At 43.9% G+C, this 17,025-nt stretch overlaps 1 protein-coding gene across 1 annotated transcript; it reads right to left on the bottom strand.

Moving 5' to 3' along the window:
* Positions 1-444: 444 nt before the first annotated feature.
* On the bottom strand, positions 445-1,164 carry RNF183 (ring finger protein 183). Its single transcript, XM_060757760.2, has one exon. It carries the CDS (start codon positions 1,154-1,156, stop codon positions 602-604), a length of 555 nt encoding a protein of 184 aa, XP_060613743.2. The 5' UTR covers positions 1,157-1,164; the 3' UTR covers positions 445-601.
* Between the last annotated feature and the right edge of the window lie 15,861 nt (positions 1,165-17,025).

The following is a 17,025-nucleotide window of genomic DNA, read 5'->3' as shown; positions in this document are numbered from 1 at the left end:
TCCTTTGTTGGGAGATGTTAGCTGGCCCTGATTGTTTCCCTTGTGGGATTTTCTGAGTGTTGCTGTTTATTTACACTTCTGATCTTACAGTTTTTTAAAAATAAATAAATACCGGTAGCCAGATTTTGTTCATTTTCATGGTTTCCTCCTTTTAGAGGAATTCCAGACATGAAACAATCAGAGCCAGCTGACACCTTCCCACAAAGGATTCCCCAAGGCAGAAAGCAACCAGCCTTTGAAGCTGCGAGCTTATTTAGTGCTAATCAAGGTGGCCAATTGCAACATTCACACTTGTCTCGTGCAGACAAGAGTTCTTTCTCCCACAGATATCTAAACCTCACTTGCCTAGTTTCCAACAGAACCTCAACCTCTGCTATGGATGTGGGTGAAATGTCAGGAGAGAATGCTTCTGGACAGCCCAGAAAACTCATAGCAACCCAATGATTCCGGCCGTGAAATCCTTCGTCATAGGATTTCCTATGTCATTGTCCGCACAAAGGACTCCTTGAGTGGTCAGTGTAGATGTGCTCGTAGTTTCCTCATTCCGATCGGATCCACTCTCATAGACACATCATGTAAAACGACAAGACAATTCCCATTCTCACCCTGAACCGGTGAAGAAATGGTTGTTCCAGTAGATAAAGAAAATAAAAAGTGTGACGACGATCAAGATGAGGGCCATCAAGTAGGAGAAAAGGCGAAGCTGCGGGTTGCAGGCACACGCCCGTAATGTCCGATGCTCCGGAAGGCTCGGGGTCACCGTTTGGGTTCTTTCGGCGTCCGAGGATTCGGTGCCCAGGTCCAAGGTGTAAACCCTCGGCTGGCGGAGGAAATACCGGCTCTTGCGTTGGTCCTTCAGGTACAACTGCCTGCCTTCTAAGATAATCTGGTTGGGCTCCAGCCGAAGCCAACGCAAGACGGCTCCGTCAGTGGGCAGCGCGGTGACCACTTGGTCGGGCGAGAGCTGGGTGGGGTGGCGACATAGTGGGCATTGCAGGCAGTGTGGGTCCGACGCCACCAGGCTCAGGTGGGCCAGGCACTCGATGCAGAAGGTGTGTTGGCAGCGGAGGAGCTTGGGCGTCCGGAAGGCGTTGTCGAAGGGGCTCCAGCAGATCGGGCACTCGGATGCCAACCCGGTGGCTTGTCTCTGAGCCATGCTTTGGATAGAAGGCGCTGTCTTTACACTGCCTGGAAAGAAACCAGGTTAGATTCAGAAGACAAGTAAACAAACCCACATGAGGTGCATCTACATCAGGTATGGGCACACTTTGGTCCTCTGGGTATTTTGGACTTCTCACAATTGCTAACAGCTTGTGTTATCGAAGGCTTTCGTGACCAGAATCACTGGGTTGCTGTGACTTTTCCATGCTCTATGGCTATGTTCCAGAAGCATAGATGTGCCCACATCTATAACAGGCATCATCAGAGGTTGTGAGGTCTGTTGGAAACTAGGCAAGTGGGGTTTATATATCTGTGGAATAATGTCCAGGGTGGGAGAAAGAATGGGGGAAATGTTGCAATTGGACACCTTGATGAGCATTGAATCCCCTTGCAGCTGCAAAGTCAATAAGTGAGGGCATCTGCATAGAGGTCTCTTGCAAATGAGGCAAGTTGACTCTCAGATAGATAGATAGATAGATAGATAGATAGATAGATAGATAGACCGACCTGTGGAATGATATCCACGGTGGGGGAAAGAATTCTTGCCTGTTTGAGGCAAGTGTGACTGTTGCAATTGGCCTTTGACAGCCTTGTAGCTTCAAAGCCTGTCTGGTTGCTGCCATGTGGAATCATTTGTTGGGAGTTATTAGCTGAGGGCCAGCTAATAACTCCCAACAAATGATTCCACACAGCAGCAACCAGCCAGGCTTTGAAGCTACAAGGATTGATTCTTGTCTGGGCCAGCTAACACCTCTCAACAAAGGATTCCCCCAGGCAGGAAGCAACCAGGCCTTGAAGCTGCTAGGCTATTTAATGCTAATCAAGGTGCCCCCAGGCAGGAAGCAGCCAGGCCTTGAAGCTGCTAGGCTATTTAATGCTAATCAAGGTGGCCAATTGTAACATTCTCACTGGCCTCCGATAGACAAGAGTTCTTTCTCCCACCCTGCACATTATTCCACAGGGGGATATCTATCTATCTATCTATCTATCTATCTATCTACACACACACACATACACATACACACTCCACTTGTCTTATTTATTTATTTATTTATCTATTTACAACATTTATATGCTGCCCTTCTCACCCCGAGGGGGACTCGGAGCAACTTACAAGATATATATACATACAATATATTATATTATTACAAAGTAGAATATCAGTATTATAAAATACTATATTGTACTATACCATTATATTGTAATATTATTAGTAATATTACATGTTATATATATATATATATATATATATATATATATATATATAATATTGTATTATTATTATTAGTAGTAGTATTATATTGTATTGTATTATAATATTTATACCTTATAGTATAAATATTATATTATATAAATATTTATATAATATGTGTATATATAAATATTATATAAATATTTATACCTTACCTCCAACAGACCTCTGAAGATGCTATTAGCCACAAATGCAGGGGAAACGTTCAGGTGAGAATGCTGCTGGAACATGGCCATACATTCCACAACTATATCAACCCCACTTGTTTCCAACAGACTTCACAACCTCTGAGGATGCCTGCCATAGATGTGGGTGAAATGTCAGGAGAGAATGCTTCTGGAACATCACCAGACAGCCTGGAAAACTTGTATCACCCCAGCTGATAGGCTGTTAGGAATGGTGCAAGTTGAAGTCCAAAACACCCAGAGGGCCGAAGTTTGCCCATGCCTGATCTACAGTGTTGAATGAATGCGGTTTGATGCCACTTCGACTGCCGTGTTTTGTACCTTGATGCTAAAGAGTGCCTAGGAGCTGTAGTTTTACAACAGGGCGATGGTGCCTCCTATTATTCCATAGTATTGAGCCATGACGGTCAAAGTGCTCTCAAACTGCATTCATTCTGCACGATGAGATGGTATCACCGCAGGCCTCTGGAAAAGAATAAAGGAAAGGACTTCCTCCAAGGACGTGACAAATGAGGCTGTGACACACAACTTGTGTGTACACCTCAGTTTTATGGGATCACGGGGCAAGAGTCCCACCCTTTGACATTTCACATAGATACACAAGACATAGGCTGCCAAGAGTGCGGTCAAGGTGGCAAATGGTGTTTGTTGAATCCTACGATAAAGGTGATAAAGGTGGTCCCAGTGGTGATTGGCATACTGGGTGCAGTGCCTCAAGACCTTGGCCTGCACTTAAAAACAATCACCGCTGACAAAATTACCACCTGTCAGCTGCTCGGATCTGCACGCATTATTCGCTGATACATCACACAGTCCTAGACACTTGGGAAGTGTCTGACGTGTGATCCAATACAACAGCCAGCAGAGTGTCTGCTGTGAACTCATCTTGTTGTGTTTCAAATAATAATAATAATAGTAATTTTTATTTCTTGCCCGCCTCTCTTCAAAGTTCGAGGTGTGTTTGCTTTGGCTCCTTACTAAGATTGCGTTATTACATGACTCTACTCTGCACCCTAATTTTGGAAATGTAATTTATCCCAGGTAATTGGGCTCCCTGGTGGTGCAGCGGATTAAACCGCTGAGCTGCTGAACTTGCTGACCAAAAGGTTGGTGGTTCAAATCTAAGGAGCAAGATGAGCTCCCACTGTTAACCCTAGCTTCTGCCAACTTAGCAGTTTGAAAACATGCAAATGTGAGATCAATAGGTACTGCTTCCATGGGAAGGCAATGACGTTCCATGCAGTCATGCAGGGCACATGACCTTGGAGGTGTCTATGGACAACGGCAGCTCTTTGGCTTAGAAATGGAGATGAGCACCATTCCCCAAAGTCAGGCACAACTAGACTTAATGCCAAGGGGAAACCTTTATTTTTACTAAAGGTGAGTATTAGATTCAAGTAAATATGGTATGTGGGTCTCTCCAAGTTTTGGGGGGGGAAAAGGATTATATGGCTAAACGCCGTCACACTTTTCCAGCTTTACAACCCACCCTGAAAGAGACAGAGTGTCAGAGCTTCATCCTACCTGCATCAGGTGTGGAGGAGACGACTCGGAGTGTGTGCAATACAGCCGAACGTGAGAGCGTTTGCTCTCCCAGGGTCGTTCTCAGGAGACTTTGTCCCTCGCTCGAGGCGCAGAGTTCTCTCTCCTTTGCGAGCTGGGTATTTACTGCCGCCCAAGGAAGCAAAGGCAACCAGGTGAAGCCAATCCTTCCCAGCTTTTATGATTATAATCATTGCTAGGAAAGTCACTGGTCTGTTATCTGATTTCGAAAGCTAACCAGGGTCAGGCCGGCCCAATACTTGGACGCACTTCTGTAGCTTCTTGGCAGAAAGCAACGTGGTAAGAGGTCAAGTAAAGCTTTCCCCTTGACATACGTTTAGTCGTGTCTGACTCTGGGACTCTGGTGCTCATCTCCATTTCTAAGCTGAAGAGCCGGCGTTGTCCAGAGACACCTCCAAGGTTATGTGGCCTGCATGACTGCATAGAGCACCGTTACCTTTGTGCCGTCGCACCTGGGGGCTATAGATCTTAGTGAAAGAAACATGGACGTTGCATCTTTTCCCCAGGGGATTGCTTCTTCTTCTTCTTTTTTTTTAATAAACAAACAGTTTATTGTTTAAAAAATACATAGAAGGTATATAGAAAAATCAGGTATAAGAAAGTAAGGTATGCAATCCAAAAGGGTCAGCACTAGGTTGTGATAGCCATGTATAAATATGTGAGAGGAAGCCACAGGGAGGAGGGAGCAAGCTTGTTTTCTGCTTCCTTGCAGACTAGGACGCAGAACAATGGCTTCAAACTACAAGAGAGGAGATGCCATCTGAACATGAGGAAGAACTTCCTGACTGTGAGAGCCGTTCAGCAGTGGAACTCTCTGCCCCGGAGTGTGGTGGAGGCTCCTTCTTTGGAAGCTTTTAAACAGAGGCTGGATGGCCATCTGTCAGGGGTGATTTGAATGCAATATTCCTGCTTCTTGGCAGAATGGGGTTAGACTGGATGGCCCATGAGGTCTCTTCCAGCTCTTTGATTCTATGATTCTAGGTGATAACCAAACAATACAATTCTCTCTTATAAAACCAAGGGTAAAAAAATAGTTTCAAAAATGCAAAGGCAGCTTAAGTCCACAAGCAGAAGATATGTTTAGCAAAACCTAAACTGGAATACAAAACAAACTGGAATACAAAACATCCTTGAGAGTTCCAGTTCTCTAAAGGAGGGCAAGAAGCAATCCCCTGGGAAAACTCCCAGGATACTTAAATCTAAGACCAAGGCTTGAAACATGAACCATACCATTCAGGCCTAGCTTCTAACTTGAATGCTATGTTGCCTGAACTGAAGTCGGAGTGCCTGATAGCTCTTTTTTTAAAAATTAATTGTATTCCAATATTTACAACCAGTTAAAAACTTGTATGGGGTAGTGGGTAGGACTTTAGGATAGCTCTTAGGGATCTAAGAAAAAGGAAGAAAGGAAAAAAAAGGAAGAAAAAAGAAAAGGGAAAAAGAAAGAGAGAAAATAAATAAATAAATAAAGTAAATTCTAAGGGGTTTAGGGGCATGCAGGGATAGTTTAGGGTAAATAGGGAAAGTGAATTTGTTAAGGGGGAAAATTCTTGACTTCCGAATCTCCTTTCCCGTGTCATGTTGTTATCATCTTGAAGATGGTTCTCGTCATCATTCTAGTCACATGGCTTCTCCCTTCTATTTAGATATGTCTGTATATATACCTCTCCTTTCTTCTTTCGTTTGCTTTGGCATTCATTGTGTTTCTTTTTCCTTTCCTGGTAATTTAGCATAAAGATGTCCATTGTGTTCCAATCTGTCCTCCTGAGCGGTCTTCCTTGTGGATCTTTTAAAGCATAAGTCAAAGTGTCCATTTCTTTTATGTCGTTGACTTTATTTAACCATTCATCTTTTGTCGGTATTTCATCTGTTTTCCATTTTTTGGCCAAAGTCATTCTAGCCGCTGTGGTGAGGTAAGTGAATAGTATGTCTTTTTTGGCATCGAGCTCAATCTGTTCATCAAATATACCCAATAGGAAATATTCCGGTTTCATTTTTATACTTGTGTGCAGTATTTTCTCACAGCCGTCGTGTATTTTTTTCCAATAGGTTTTTATTCTGGGACAGGTCCACCATAGATGGTAGAAGGTTCCTATCTGATCTGCACACTTCCAGCATTTGTTCTCTAGATCTTTTGTACATGAGGCCCAATTTCTGTGGCGTCATGTACCACCTATAAAGCATCTTATACCAGTTTTCCCTCAAATCTATAGAGTATGTATATTTGATGTATTGTCGAAGGCTTTCATGGCTGGAATCACTAGGTTCTTGTGCGGTTTTTTTTTGGGCTATATGACCATGTTCTCGAGGCATTCTCTCCTGACGTTTCGCCTGCATCTATGGCAAGCATCCTCAGAGGTAGTGAGGTGGTCACTACCTCTGAGGATGCTTGCCATAGATGCAGGCAAAACGTCAGGAGAGAATGCCTCGAGAACATGGCCACATAGCACGAAAAAACCCACAAGAACCTATGTATATTTGATTTTTTTTACCAGATCTGTTCCCATTCTTTGAATTTTATTGGCCTACTGATGTTTTTCACCCATTTAATCATACATTCTTTTACAGCTTCAGTCTCTGCCATTCGAGTAGTTTATTGTCTATACAGGTTATGTTCTTCTTGTCTTTTTGTAATAGCTTCTCCCAAAAGTCCTTTTTCGTTTGGAAGCCTAATTCCTCATCGATTTTAAAGTATTCTTTTAACTGGAAGTATTGTAGCCAAGTAAAGGATTTGGTTTCCTCGGCTATCTCTTCTTTTAGCTTCAGGAGTATTTTACCATCTTTCTTTGTTGTTATGCCCCAGGGGATTGCTTCTTGCCCTCCTTTAGAGAACTGGAACTCTCAAGGATCAAGACACTATAGATAACTCGAAATAGGCTTTATTGTTCACAATGAGTTATCTTTCTTAGGCATAAACTTGATGTTCCAAAAGGGGCAAAGAAAATATATGGAGTCTTGGGTCCAAGGAGTTTTCCAACTGAGAAGCTTTCCAGGTTCCCTCTTTCTCAATGGCTGTGAAAGTTGGAACATTCACAACCCCAGTCCAATGACCTATATTGAAGGCACAAAGTCTTCCTTTCTATGCCAAAGGACTGGTTTGAAGGCACTTAAGATTCTGCAACGTCGTCCAGGGTGAACTGGGCATGAGGTATGAATCTTAAGAGTACAAACTTAAGAATTGGTGATGAGAGATGACTTGACGGAGGGCTTTAGAGCCAAGTCTTTCTCAAGTCCATCTGCTGAGTTGTTTGATGGTGGAATGAAAAAGACTGCCCTCCTCCCCAGGAAGGGGTGGAGCCAAACAATTGGGCCGGGGGAGCAATTCAACCGGTGCAAAACAACATTGATAGAAAGCAGTAGATAACAAGCAATTTAGCTATACATTCACATACAAGTGGGGCCAGACATGCCGTCACAACCTTCCTGGAAGCCATACCTATTGCTCTACTCACATTTGCATGTTTTTGAACTGCTAGGGTGGCAGAAGCTGGGGCTAACAGCAGGAGCTCATCCTGCTCCCCGGATTCGAACCACCAATGTTTCGGTCAGCGAGTTTATTTATTTATTTATTTGCAGCTTTTATATTCTGCCCTTCTCACTCCGCAGGGGACTCAGGGCGGATTACAGTGTACACATATATGGCAAACATTCAATGCCAATTTTTGACATACAAACATATACAGACATACACAGAGGCTATTTAACTTTTTCTGGCCTCCAGGGGAGCTGTCACTTTCATCGTCCATCTGCGACGCTGATAGACACACAACATATATAGACAGACACTCAGAGGCTACTTAACATTCCAGCTTCTGGCAACCAGGGGAGCTGTCGCTTCAACTTCCGTTTGCGACACTGATGAAGTACTTCCTCATTCTTTGCACGCTTCCTGGAGATTTTTATGGCCTCGTAAATCAGTTAAATTAGCCTCCCCACATAAGTGGTACCTAAATTTCCTACTTGACAGATGCAACTGTCTTTCGGGCTACAAAGGTCGACAACAGCCTACACAATTTTGGTCGGAAGCTCACTCCGACCTGGGCTGGCTTTGAACTCATGACCTTTTGGTCAGTAATGATCTTAATGAAGCTGACTCCCAGCCAGCTGCGCCACAGTTCCGGTGCAGCAGTTCAGCGGTTTAATGTACAACCAGGGGGCCCATTATTATTATTAATATAGTATTATTATTATTAATATTAATATATTATTTATATTATTAATAATAATATAACAACAACAATATATAACAACAACAATAATTATAATAATAATAATAATAGAGGGGGTAACAACAACAACAAAAACAACAACAACAGAGTGGCAACCATTTTACAAAGACATTGTTAAACTGCCACAAGATTCAAAGTGAAGGACATACATTGGGTTGTTAGGTCCACACTGTCCAAATTTGGTGTCAATTTGTCCACTGGTTTTTGAGTTATGTTAATCCGACAAACAAACATGACATTTTTATTTATCTAGATGTTGTTGTTTGTTGCTTGTGTTTTTCTTTTATTTTGCTGTAATTTGTTGCTTGAGTTTGGCCTCATGCAAGCCTCCCTGAGTCCCCGTTGGTGGTGGGGTATAAATAAAGGTTGTTGTTATTTCAACAAGACCAGGAAAACCATCATCCCCATTGACATCAGACACAATCACAGGCTGAACAACAACAGTTTCAAGAGAAGCCAAGGTCAACTCTTCCAAACACTTGACATGTTCAGTGGGTCAAACCATGCTTGAGAGGGTCAAACCATGCTTGATGTAAATACGCTTTTTGTTTCTTCTCTCCGAGGAATGGTGTGCTGTCATGAGCTGGGCCTATAGCAGTTGGCTTTTGAACAGGACGTGCTTTTTGTGCCCAGCGGGAAGCCGGGGTGCCTCGAGTGAGAGGCCCTAAGGATTTTCCTATACAGAGTCTTTAGAAGCTTGAAAGGTTTAACAAAGTCCTTTATTATTGCTTAAGTCTTCAACAAACAATCAAATACTTCTTAGATCTTCAACAGGTCAAACCAATGCTTCAAGGCTTTGAATCAACTGGTGGCTTTCTTAATCTTGTCCACAAGGGACAGGCAACTGGCTTCGTGAACTGTTTCTTTTCTTTAAGAGGAAAACCCTTTTTAACCCCTCCTTGGGCAATCTACTTTCCAAACTTTGCTGGTGTGGGCTCTACTCCCGGTTCCAAACTGCTTCTTGCGTCCTGAGTAGACCTACCAGTCAAGGCTTTGTAGATTCTCCAGCTGGAGTCCTTTGGAACTATTTCCCCCCGGAATTTCCCCTGGATGCTGTGAGAAATGAAGCTTCTCTACAGGTGGAGCTAATCCACATCCTGTAGCTAAGCTTTCCAATGCAAGACTGACCTAAAATGGCTCCTGGGGAAAGGGGCGGAACCAAAATTTAACAATGATTGATGGGTCATAGGCCCTATAATTGCAAACCAATGGAAGCCACCTTATTGCAAAATGCATGGAACCTTGGAATGCATGCAAACATTCAAAGAAAGAAAAGGAAGTTGGAGCTTTTGGTACAGCCGTACCAGCACAAATGGACCACAAAATCCCAGTTCTGGACAAAGAACAATGGCTGGTACCAATAGACTGAACCGCATTCAGTCTATAGTGTAGACGCATCGTGGGTGAGCTTCACAAGGCACCAAAATGCGACGTTCACGTCTCCGGATCCAACCGCAACCAAGATCCCAACATCATTGTGACGAATCCCATCCGGATGGCTTTGTGTAAAGTGTTGGAGGGTCTTCTGTGTTGCTTCCAATTTGTTTGGGAAGAGGTGAAGTGGTTTGTGATGATTTCCTGGTAAATCAATGTTGGAATTCACAACATCGCCCAAATGCACGCGGCTGCGGTCATGATGAAGAAGGAGAATGGAGACGAAGACGAACAAAAGAACGAGAGCAGCAGCCAAGGAAACAGAAGGGAGAAAGTCAGAATCTTCGGCTTCTAGTGAAGGTGTTGTTTTTCCTCCAGGATCAGCGCATTGATGGCATCTGCCTTCCGGAAAATCCCAGCTTTCGAAAGTACTTCCTTCTTCTTTCGACATTCCTGGAAAACAACAACACTATGTAACACAATTTTTTGTTCCTGGACCTGACCACCACCCAAATGAAGGCTTTCATACAGGGACAATTTCATCCTAGGTTTTATGTGTTTCCTCCACCACAGACATCCCAGTGTTCCTGACTCTCTCCATTGGTGTGGAATTTACATGACCCCCGCCCACTGCCACTCCCTTAACGCTTTCCTACTCAGCAAACAGAGGAATTGATCAGTAACTGAACATAGAGAGAATTCACCATTATTTGTAGGAGTTGTAGGTATTGGGATGTATAGTTCACCTGCAATCTAAGAGCACTCTGAACTCCACCAACGATGCTCCTGGAACTAACTTAGCACACAGAACCTCCATGACCAACAAAACATGCTAGAGTTCTTTGGAAGGATTTATAGGAGTTGTAATTCACCTATATCCAGAGTGCAGGGGTTGTAGGTACTGGAATGTATAGTTCACCTGCAATCTAAGAGCACTCTGAACTCCACTAACGATGCTCCTGGAACTAACTTAGCACACAGAACCTCCATGAGCAACAAAACACACAAACAGACAAATATATATATATGTGCGTGTGTGTGTATGTGGGAATATATATGTGTGTATATATATTTGTGTATTTGTGTGTTTATATGTGTACATGGATATTGTGTATATGTGTGTGCTTGTCTATATGTATATTTGTGTGTATATATGTATGTATGTGGATATGTATGTGTGTGCATGTGTATATGTATGTGTGTATATGTGTGTATTTGTGTATGTTTGTGTGTGTGTGTGTGTGTGTGTGTGTATATATATATATATACGTGTGTGTATGAATGTGTGCATGTGCCCATCCTGGCTTCTGAAGGAGGCCAGAGGGGGATTGGCCGAGTGGGTGAAGGTGGTGGTTAATGCCTCCCTCCGGGAAGGCATCTTTCCAGCCAGCTTAAAGCAAGCTGTAATAAAACCGCTGTTGAAGAAACCATCACTGGACCCCACTCAATTCGTCAACTTCCGGCCTGTTTCCAATCTCCCCTTTTTGGGCAAAGTCCTGGAACGTGTGGTGGCCTCACAACTCCAGGCATTCTTGGTAGACACGGATTATCTGGATCCGGCACAGTCTGGCTTCAGGCCGGGGCACGGTACTGAGACAGCCTTGGTCGCCTTAGTGGATGATCTGCGCCGGGAGCTCGACAGGGGGAGTGTGTCCCTGTTGGTGCTTCTGGACCTCTCAGCGGCCTTCGATACTGTCGACCACGGTATCCTTCTGAGACGCCTCGCGGGAATGGGTCTTGGAGGAACTGTTTTACAGTGGCTCCGCTCATTCCTCGAGGGTCGGTCTCAGAAGGTGTTACTGGGAGACTCCTGTTCAACCCCACAACCTTTGTCTTGTGGGGTTCCTCAGGGCTCAATATTGTCTCCCATGTTGTTTAACATCTACATGAAGCCGCTGGGTGAGATCATCCGGAGTTTCGGAGTGCGATGTCATCTGTACGCGGATGATGTCCAACTCTGTCACTCCTTTCCACCTGCTACTAAGGAGGCTGTCGAGGTCCTGAACCGGTGCTTGGCCGCTGTGACGGTCTGGATGGGGGCGAACAAATTGAAATTGAATCCAGACAAGACAGAGGTACTCCTGGTCAGTCGCAAGGCCGAACAGGGTATAGGGTTACAGCCTGTGTTGGATGGGGTCGCACTCCCCCTGAAGACGCAGGTTCGCAGTTTGGGTGTGATCCTGGACTCATCGCTGAGCCTGGAGCCCCAGGTTTCGGCGGTGACCAGGGGAGCATTCGCACAGTTAAAACTCGTGCGCCAACTGCGCCCGTACCTTGGGAAGTCTGACTTGGCCACGGTAGTCCACGCTCTGGTTACATCCCGTTTGGACTACTGCAACGCTCTCTACGTGGGGTTGCCTTTGAAGACGGCCCGGAAGCTCCAACTAGTCCAACGTTCGGCAGCCATGATACTAACGGGAGCGGAGCGCAGGGAGCATACAACTCCTCTGCTGCACCAGCTCCACTGGCTGCCGATCTGCTACCGGGCTCAATTCAAAGTGCTGGCGTTGGCCTTTAAAGCCCTAAACGGTTCTGGCCCAACTTACCTATCCGAACGTATCTCGGCCTATCAGCCCGCCAGGACCCTAAGATCTTCTGGGGAGGCCCTGCTCTCTATCCCGCCTGCTTCACAGGTGCGGCTGGCGGGTACGAGAGACAGGGCCTTTTCTGTGGTGGCCCCGCGGCTATGGAACGCCCTGCCCTTGGAGGTAAGATCAGCCCCTTCATTGATGATATTCCGAAGAAGATTGAAGACCTGGATGTTTATGCAGGCATTTGGTTAACCCAATGCAACGAATGGTAACTGACTAAAGGACTGGCAATATGGATGATGAACTGGATCACGTTTTTAGTTAAGAGTCGAACTGGATTGGTATTGATGTATGAATTGTGTTTTTATGTTTTTTATGCTTTTAACTTTTTACTGTTGATTGTTATATTATGTTGTAAACCGCGTTGAGTCGCCGGCTAGGCTGAGAAACGGCGGTATATAAATATAGCAAATAAATAAATAAATAAATAAATAAATATATGAGTGTATGTGTGTATGTATATATGGTGTATTTTTGGGGTTTTTAAGTCGGTTCCGCTGGGGTTGTGTGTGTGTGTGTTTATGGGTGATGGACACTCATTGGACTGTTAGGTGTGTTGTGTCCAAATTTCGTGTCAATTCATCCAGTGGTTTTTGAGTTGTTAATCCTACAAACGAACATTAGATTTTTATTCATATAGATTAGCATAGTCCAATATCAGTATTAAATATTACTATATTGTACTATACCATTATATTGTAATATTATTAGTGATATTACATGTCATATAAATATATAATTATTATATCATATTATTAGTAGTAGTCTTATATTGCATTACATTATAATATTATAAATATTATATGTATATACAATTAATAAATTGACTTTTCCAAATAAGCCAAGCTAGTTTGCAATAGAACTCCATTCTGTTATGCGCAGATCTATAAGGAAAATGGCTTGGCCTTGAGATTATGATTTCTTTACTGAAAACTGGTTGAACTGGAAAGTCTTCCCGGAGCTGTTTGTTCTTCCACAATGAAAAAGAGAGCATTCCTTTACATTGCTTTGCTGTAATAACTTTGCCTTGGAAGCATAATCTGCCCTACCCTGGGTATGAAACTTATGACTTATTGGTTGCATTGATCGTATTGATCATTTGCGATGTTCCCTTTTAGAATGAGCTGCTGAAATGGGATTTTACAAGTCATATTTTGCGCTCACATCCCATATACATGCATATATATATATATATATATATATATAGGTCCAAAGACCTCAAAAGCTGGGAAACTAGAAATCCCTATGATACCGTATAGATCTTTAAAAGGAGCCAAGACTTACCCTCGTCGTATGCAATATTTGCCATGTTGCCGCCAAAGCGGTGAAGAAGTTACCCCTCCTTCCAAGCTACACAAGGCTTTTGCAACTGTACCTCTCACCTGGATCTACCTGATACGCAAAGCAGAAGCAATTTCCTCCTTTCTAAAATGTTGTCTTCCCTGGGTCTTAAAGCTAGCATTCATAGAATCCCAGGCTTGGAAGGGACCGCAAAGGCCATCCAGTCTGACTCCATTCTAATTATGCTGATGAAATAGAGCAATTTAAAGCAGTTGTTGATAGTCAGATCCGGGCGGCAGATAGCAAAACCCGAAGTGTGGTTACCGAGATCCATTAAGTGGATAACGAGTATTGGCAGCCTGTGGATCTGTGCACCAGGCCGCGGATAGCGAAAACTGAAGTGTGGATACTGAGCTCTATTAAGTGGATAATGAGTATTGGCAGCCTTTGGATCTGTGCGCCGGGCCGCGCATAGCAAAACCCAAAGTGTGGATATCGAGATCCATTAAGTGGATAATGAGTATTGGCAGCCTGTGGATCTGTGCACTGGACCGCGGATAACGAAACCCGAAGTGTGAATACTGAGATCTGTTAAATGGATAACGAGTATTGGCAGCCTGTGGATCTGTGCGCCGGGCCGTGGATAGCGAAACCCGAAGTGTGGATACCGAGATCCATTAAGTGGATAATGAGTATTGGCAGCCTGTGGATCTGTGCGCCAGGCTGCGGATAGCGAAACCCGAAGTGTGGATACCGAGATCCATTAAGTGGATAACGAGTATTGGCAGCCTGTGGATCTTCTATTAAGACTCCTCGATCCCTTTCAAGCCAATTGTTCCTTAGCCTCTAACTCTGCATTATCTTACTTTTTTCTCAGCCTAAGTGTCCAGAGTGATGGACATTCATCAAAGATGTCTGCTGACCCACTTCCTTTGGATGGGGAGCAATGAAACTTGGCCCAGTTCTGAGTCCTTCTTCTCTCCATGGGTGCCAGCTTGGGACACACCTTTCTCCTATCTTTTGAAGCAACCGTAAACACCTTGCTTGTAGAAGTTGACTGGTTGCTCCAAAAGACATGTTGTGATTTCGGAAATCAGAGTCTCATCCTCTGAGAAATGCTTGCTCTTCCAAAACAACTTCTTGGGTGAATCAGGTGAATGTGGTGGAATTCCAAATCCACAGGCGCATGCTTCTTACATTTGGGCAACATATGAGTTGTGAACGCGGATGCATTGTCTTGCAGAAGGAGGACACCTTTGGGGAGCACGTCATGTTGTCTCTTGGTTTGGATGGTCTCCTGCAATGTCCACAGCAGTGAAGCCTAGTCTGTCCCAGCGATCATGGTCCCCTTTGCTAGGAAATCCAACCATATGACTCCGTGCTGGTCCCAAAATACGGTGAGCATGACCTTGCCTGCTGAGAGTTGGGCATGTGCCTTCTTTGGAGGTGGTGAGCCAGGATGCTTCCATGGCATCGACTGGACTTGAGTCTCAGGATCAGAGTGATGGACCCAGCTTTCCTCCTGTGTGATCAGTCTGTTGGGAAAGTCCTCCTGGTTTCCCCCAAAATCCTGTGAGCATGACCTTGCTTGCCAAGAGTTGGGCATGTGCCTTCTTTGGAAGCGGCAAGTCATGATGCTTCCATGGCATCAACTGGACTTGAGTCTCAGGATCAGAGCGATGGACCCAGCTTTCCTCCTGTGTGATCAGTCTGTTGGAAAAGTCCTCCTGATTCCCATGACACATCCTTGTCAAGAGAGCCTGAGAGTATTTGACTCGTTCCTGCTTCTGGAAAGGTGTGAGCAGCCGGGGGACCCAGCGAGAAGACACCTTATGCAGGTGAAGATGGTCTTGGGTGGTTTTCCCAGACTCATCTTGACATAGAAAGATCTAAAAACTTGGCTTTGGAGAGTGACCATTTAACCTGTTTTTGTCTGCTTCCATCTACAGTCATCCTCATGATACACTTTCCCCGGTCCTTAATGAAGGCCTAACCCCATTGTTCCTCCTTCTTGGCTCCTCCCTTACAAATACCTTTTTTTTCTATTCCTATCTCATCCAGGGTTTTATCATTTTGTCTTGTGCATTTGGCATGCCCTTTGTGTTCGACTTTCATTATGTTATTTTGCACTATTTATCTTATGTTGTTACTTTATGTATTTTGTTGTGACGTAACTTTTCTGTTGTTTTGTATTTTATTTTGCTGCATTGTGTGTTTCGGGCTTGGTCTCATGTTACCTGCCCCGAGTCCCCTTTGGTGGGGTATAAATAAAGATTATTATTATTATTATTATTATTATTGACACAGAAGCACAGTATGTTACAGCAAATGGAATCTGTATGCTGGATTTCATATCACAAAATCACAAGTCGAACATTTCCCAAGCGTCTAGAATTCTGTGATGTATTTTTGAATTATGTCCGCAGATCCAAGTCAGGTGGCCTTTTGCAATTGACAGATCGTGATTTTGTCAATGTTTATTGTTTCCAAATGCCGGCTGAGATTTTTTGGCACGGCACCCAGTGTGCCGATGACCACTGGGAACACCTGGACTGGTTTATGCCATCAGAGCCTTTGCAGTTCGATTTTGAGGTCTTGATAGCGGCTGAGTTTTTCCTGTTGTTTTTTCTCAATGCGACTGTCACTCGGTATGGCGACATCAATAATCCAGACTTTTTTCTTTTCCACAATCATGGTGTCTGGCGTGTTGTGTTCCAAAACTTTGTCAGTCTGGATTTGAAAGTCCCACCGCATTTTTGCCTGTTCATTTTCCACTACCTTTGCAGGTTTATGATCCCACCAATTCTTTACTGCTGGCAGGTGGTCCTTGTGACATAAGTTCCAGTGAATCATTTGGGCCACAGAGTTGTGCCTCTGTTTGTAGTCCGTCTGTGTGATTTTCTTGCAGCAGCTGAGGAGATGATCCATGGTTTCCTCAGCTTCCTTGCACAGTCTGCATTTTGGGTCATCCGCTGATTTTTCGATCCTGGCCTTAATGGCATTGGTTCTGATGGCTTGCTCCAGGGCTGCAAGAATCAGGCCGTCTTCTGTCTCCTTCTTCAGGGTTCCATTCGTGAGCCATCACCAGGTTTTCTCCTCGTCAACTTTTCCTTCAATTTTGTCAAGGAACTGCCCATGTAAGGCTTTGTTGTGCAAGTTGTCAGCTCTGGTTTTGAGTGCAGTTTTCTTGTACTGACTCTTTGTCTGTTGTGCTTTGAGAAGTTTCCAATATTGACTTTAATTAAAGAATCAAATTAAATAATCAAAATATAAATTAAAGACTCAAAATACAAATGAACAGTCACAAGCAGAAGAAATATACAGTGCCAGAAAACTGCACAATTATTATTATTATTATTATTATTATTATTATTATTATTATTATTAGA

This window comes from Anolis sagrei, chromosome 11 (assembly GCF_037176765.1).
Source record: "Anolis sagrei isolate rAnoSag1 chromosome 11, rAnoSag1.mat, whole genome shotgun sequence".
NCBI classification, from domain to species: Eukaryota; Metazoa; Chordata; class Lepidosauria; order Squamata; family Dactyloidae; genus Anolis; species Anolis sagrei.
This window is presented reverse-complemented; position numbering and strand designations above follow the sequence as displayed.

Bases quoted from the DNA above. Each gene is read 5' to 3' on its own strand.
- RNF183 (XM_060757760.2), bottom strand. From the start codon at position 1,156: ATGGCTCAGAGACAAGCCACCGGGTTGGCATCCGAGTGCCCGATCTGC.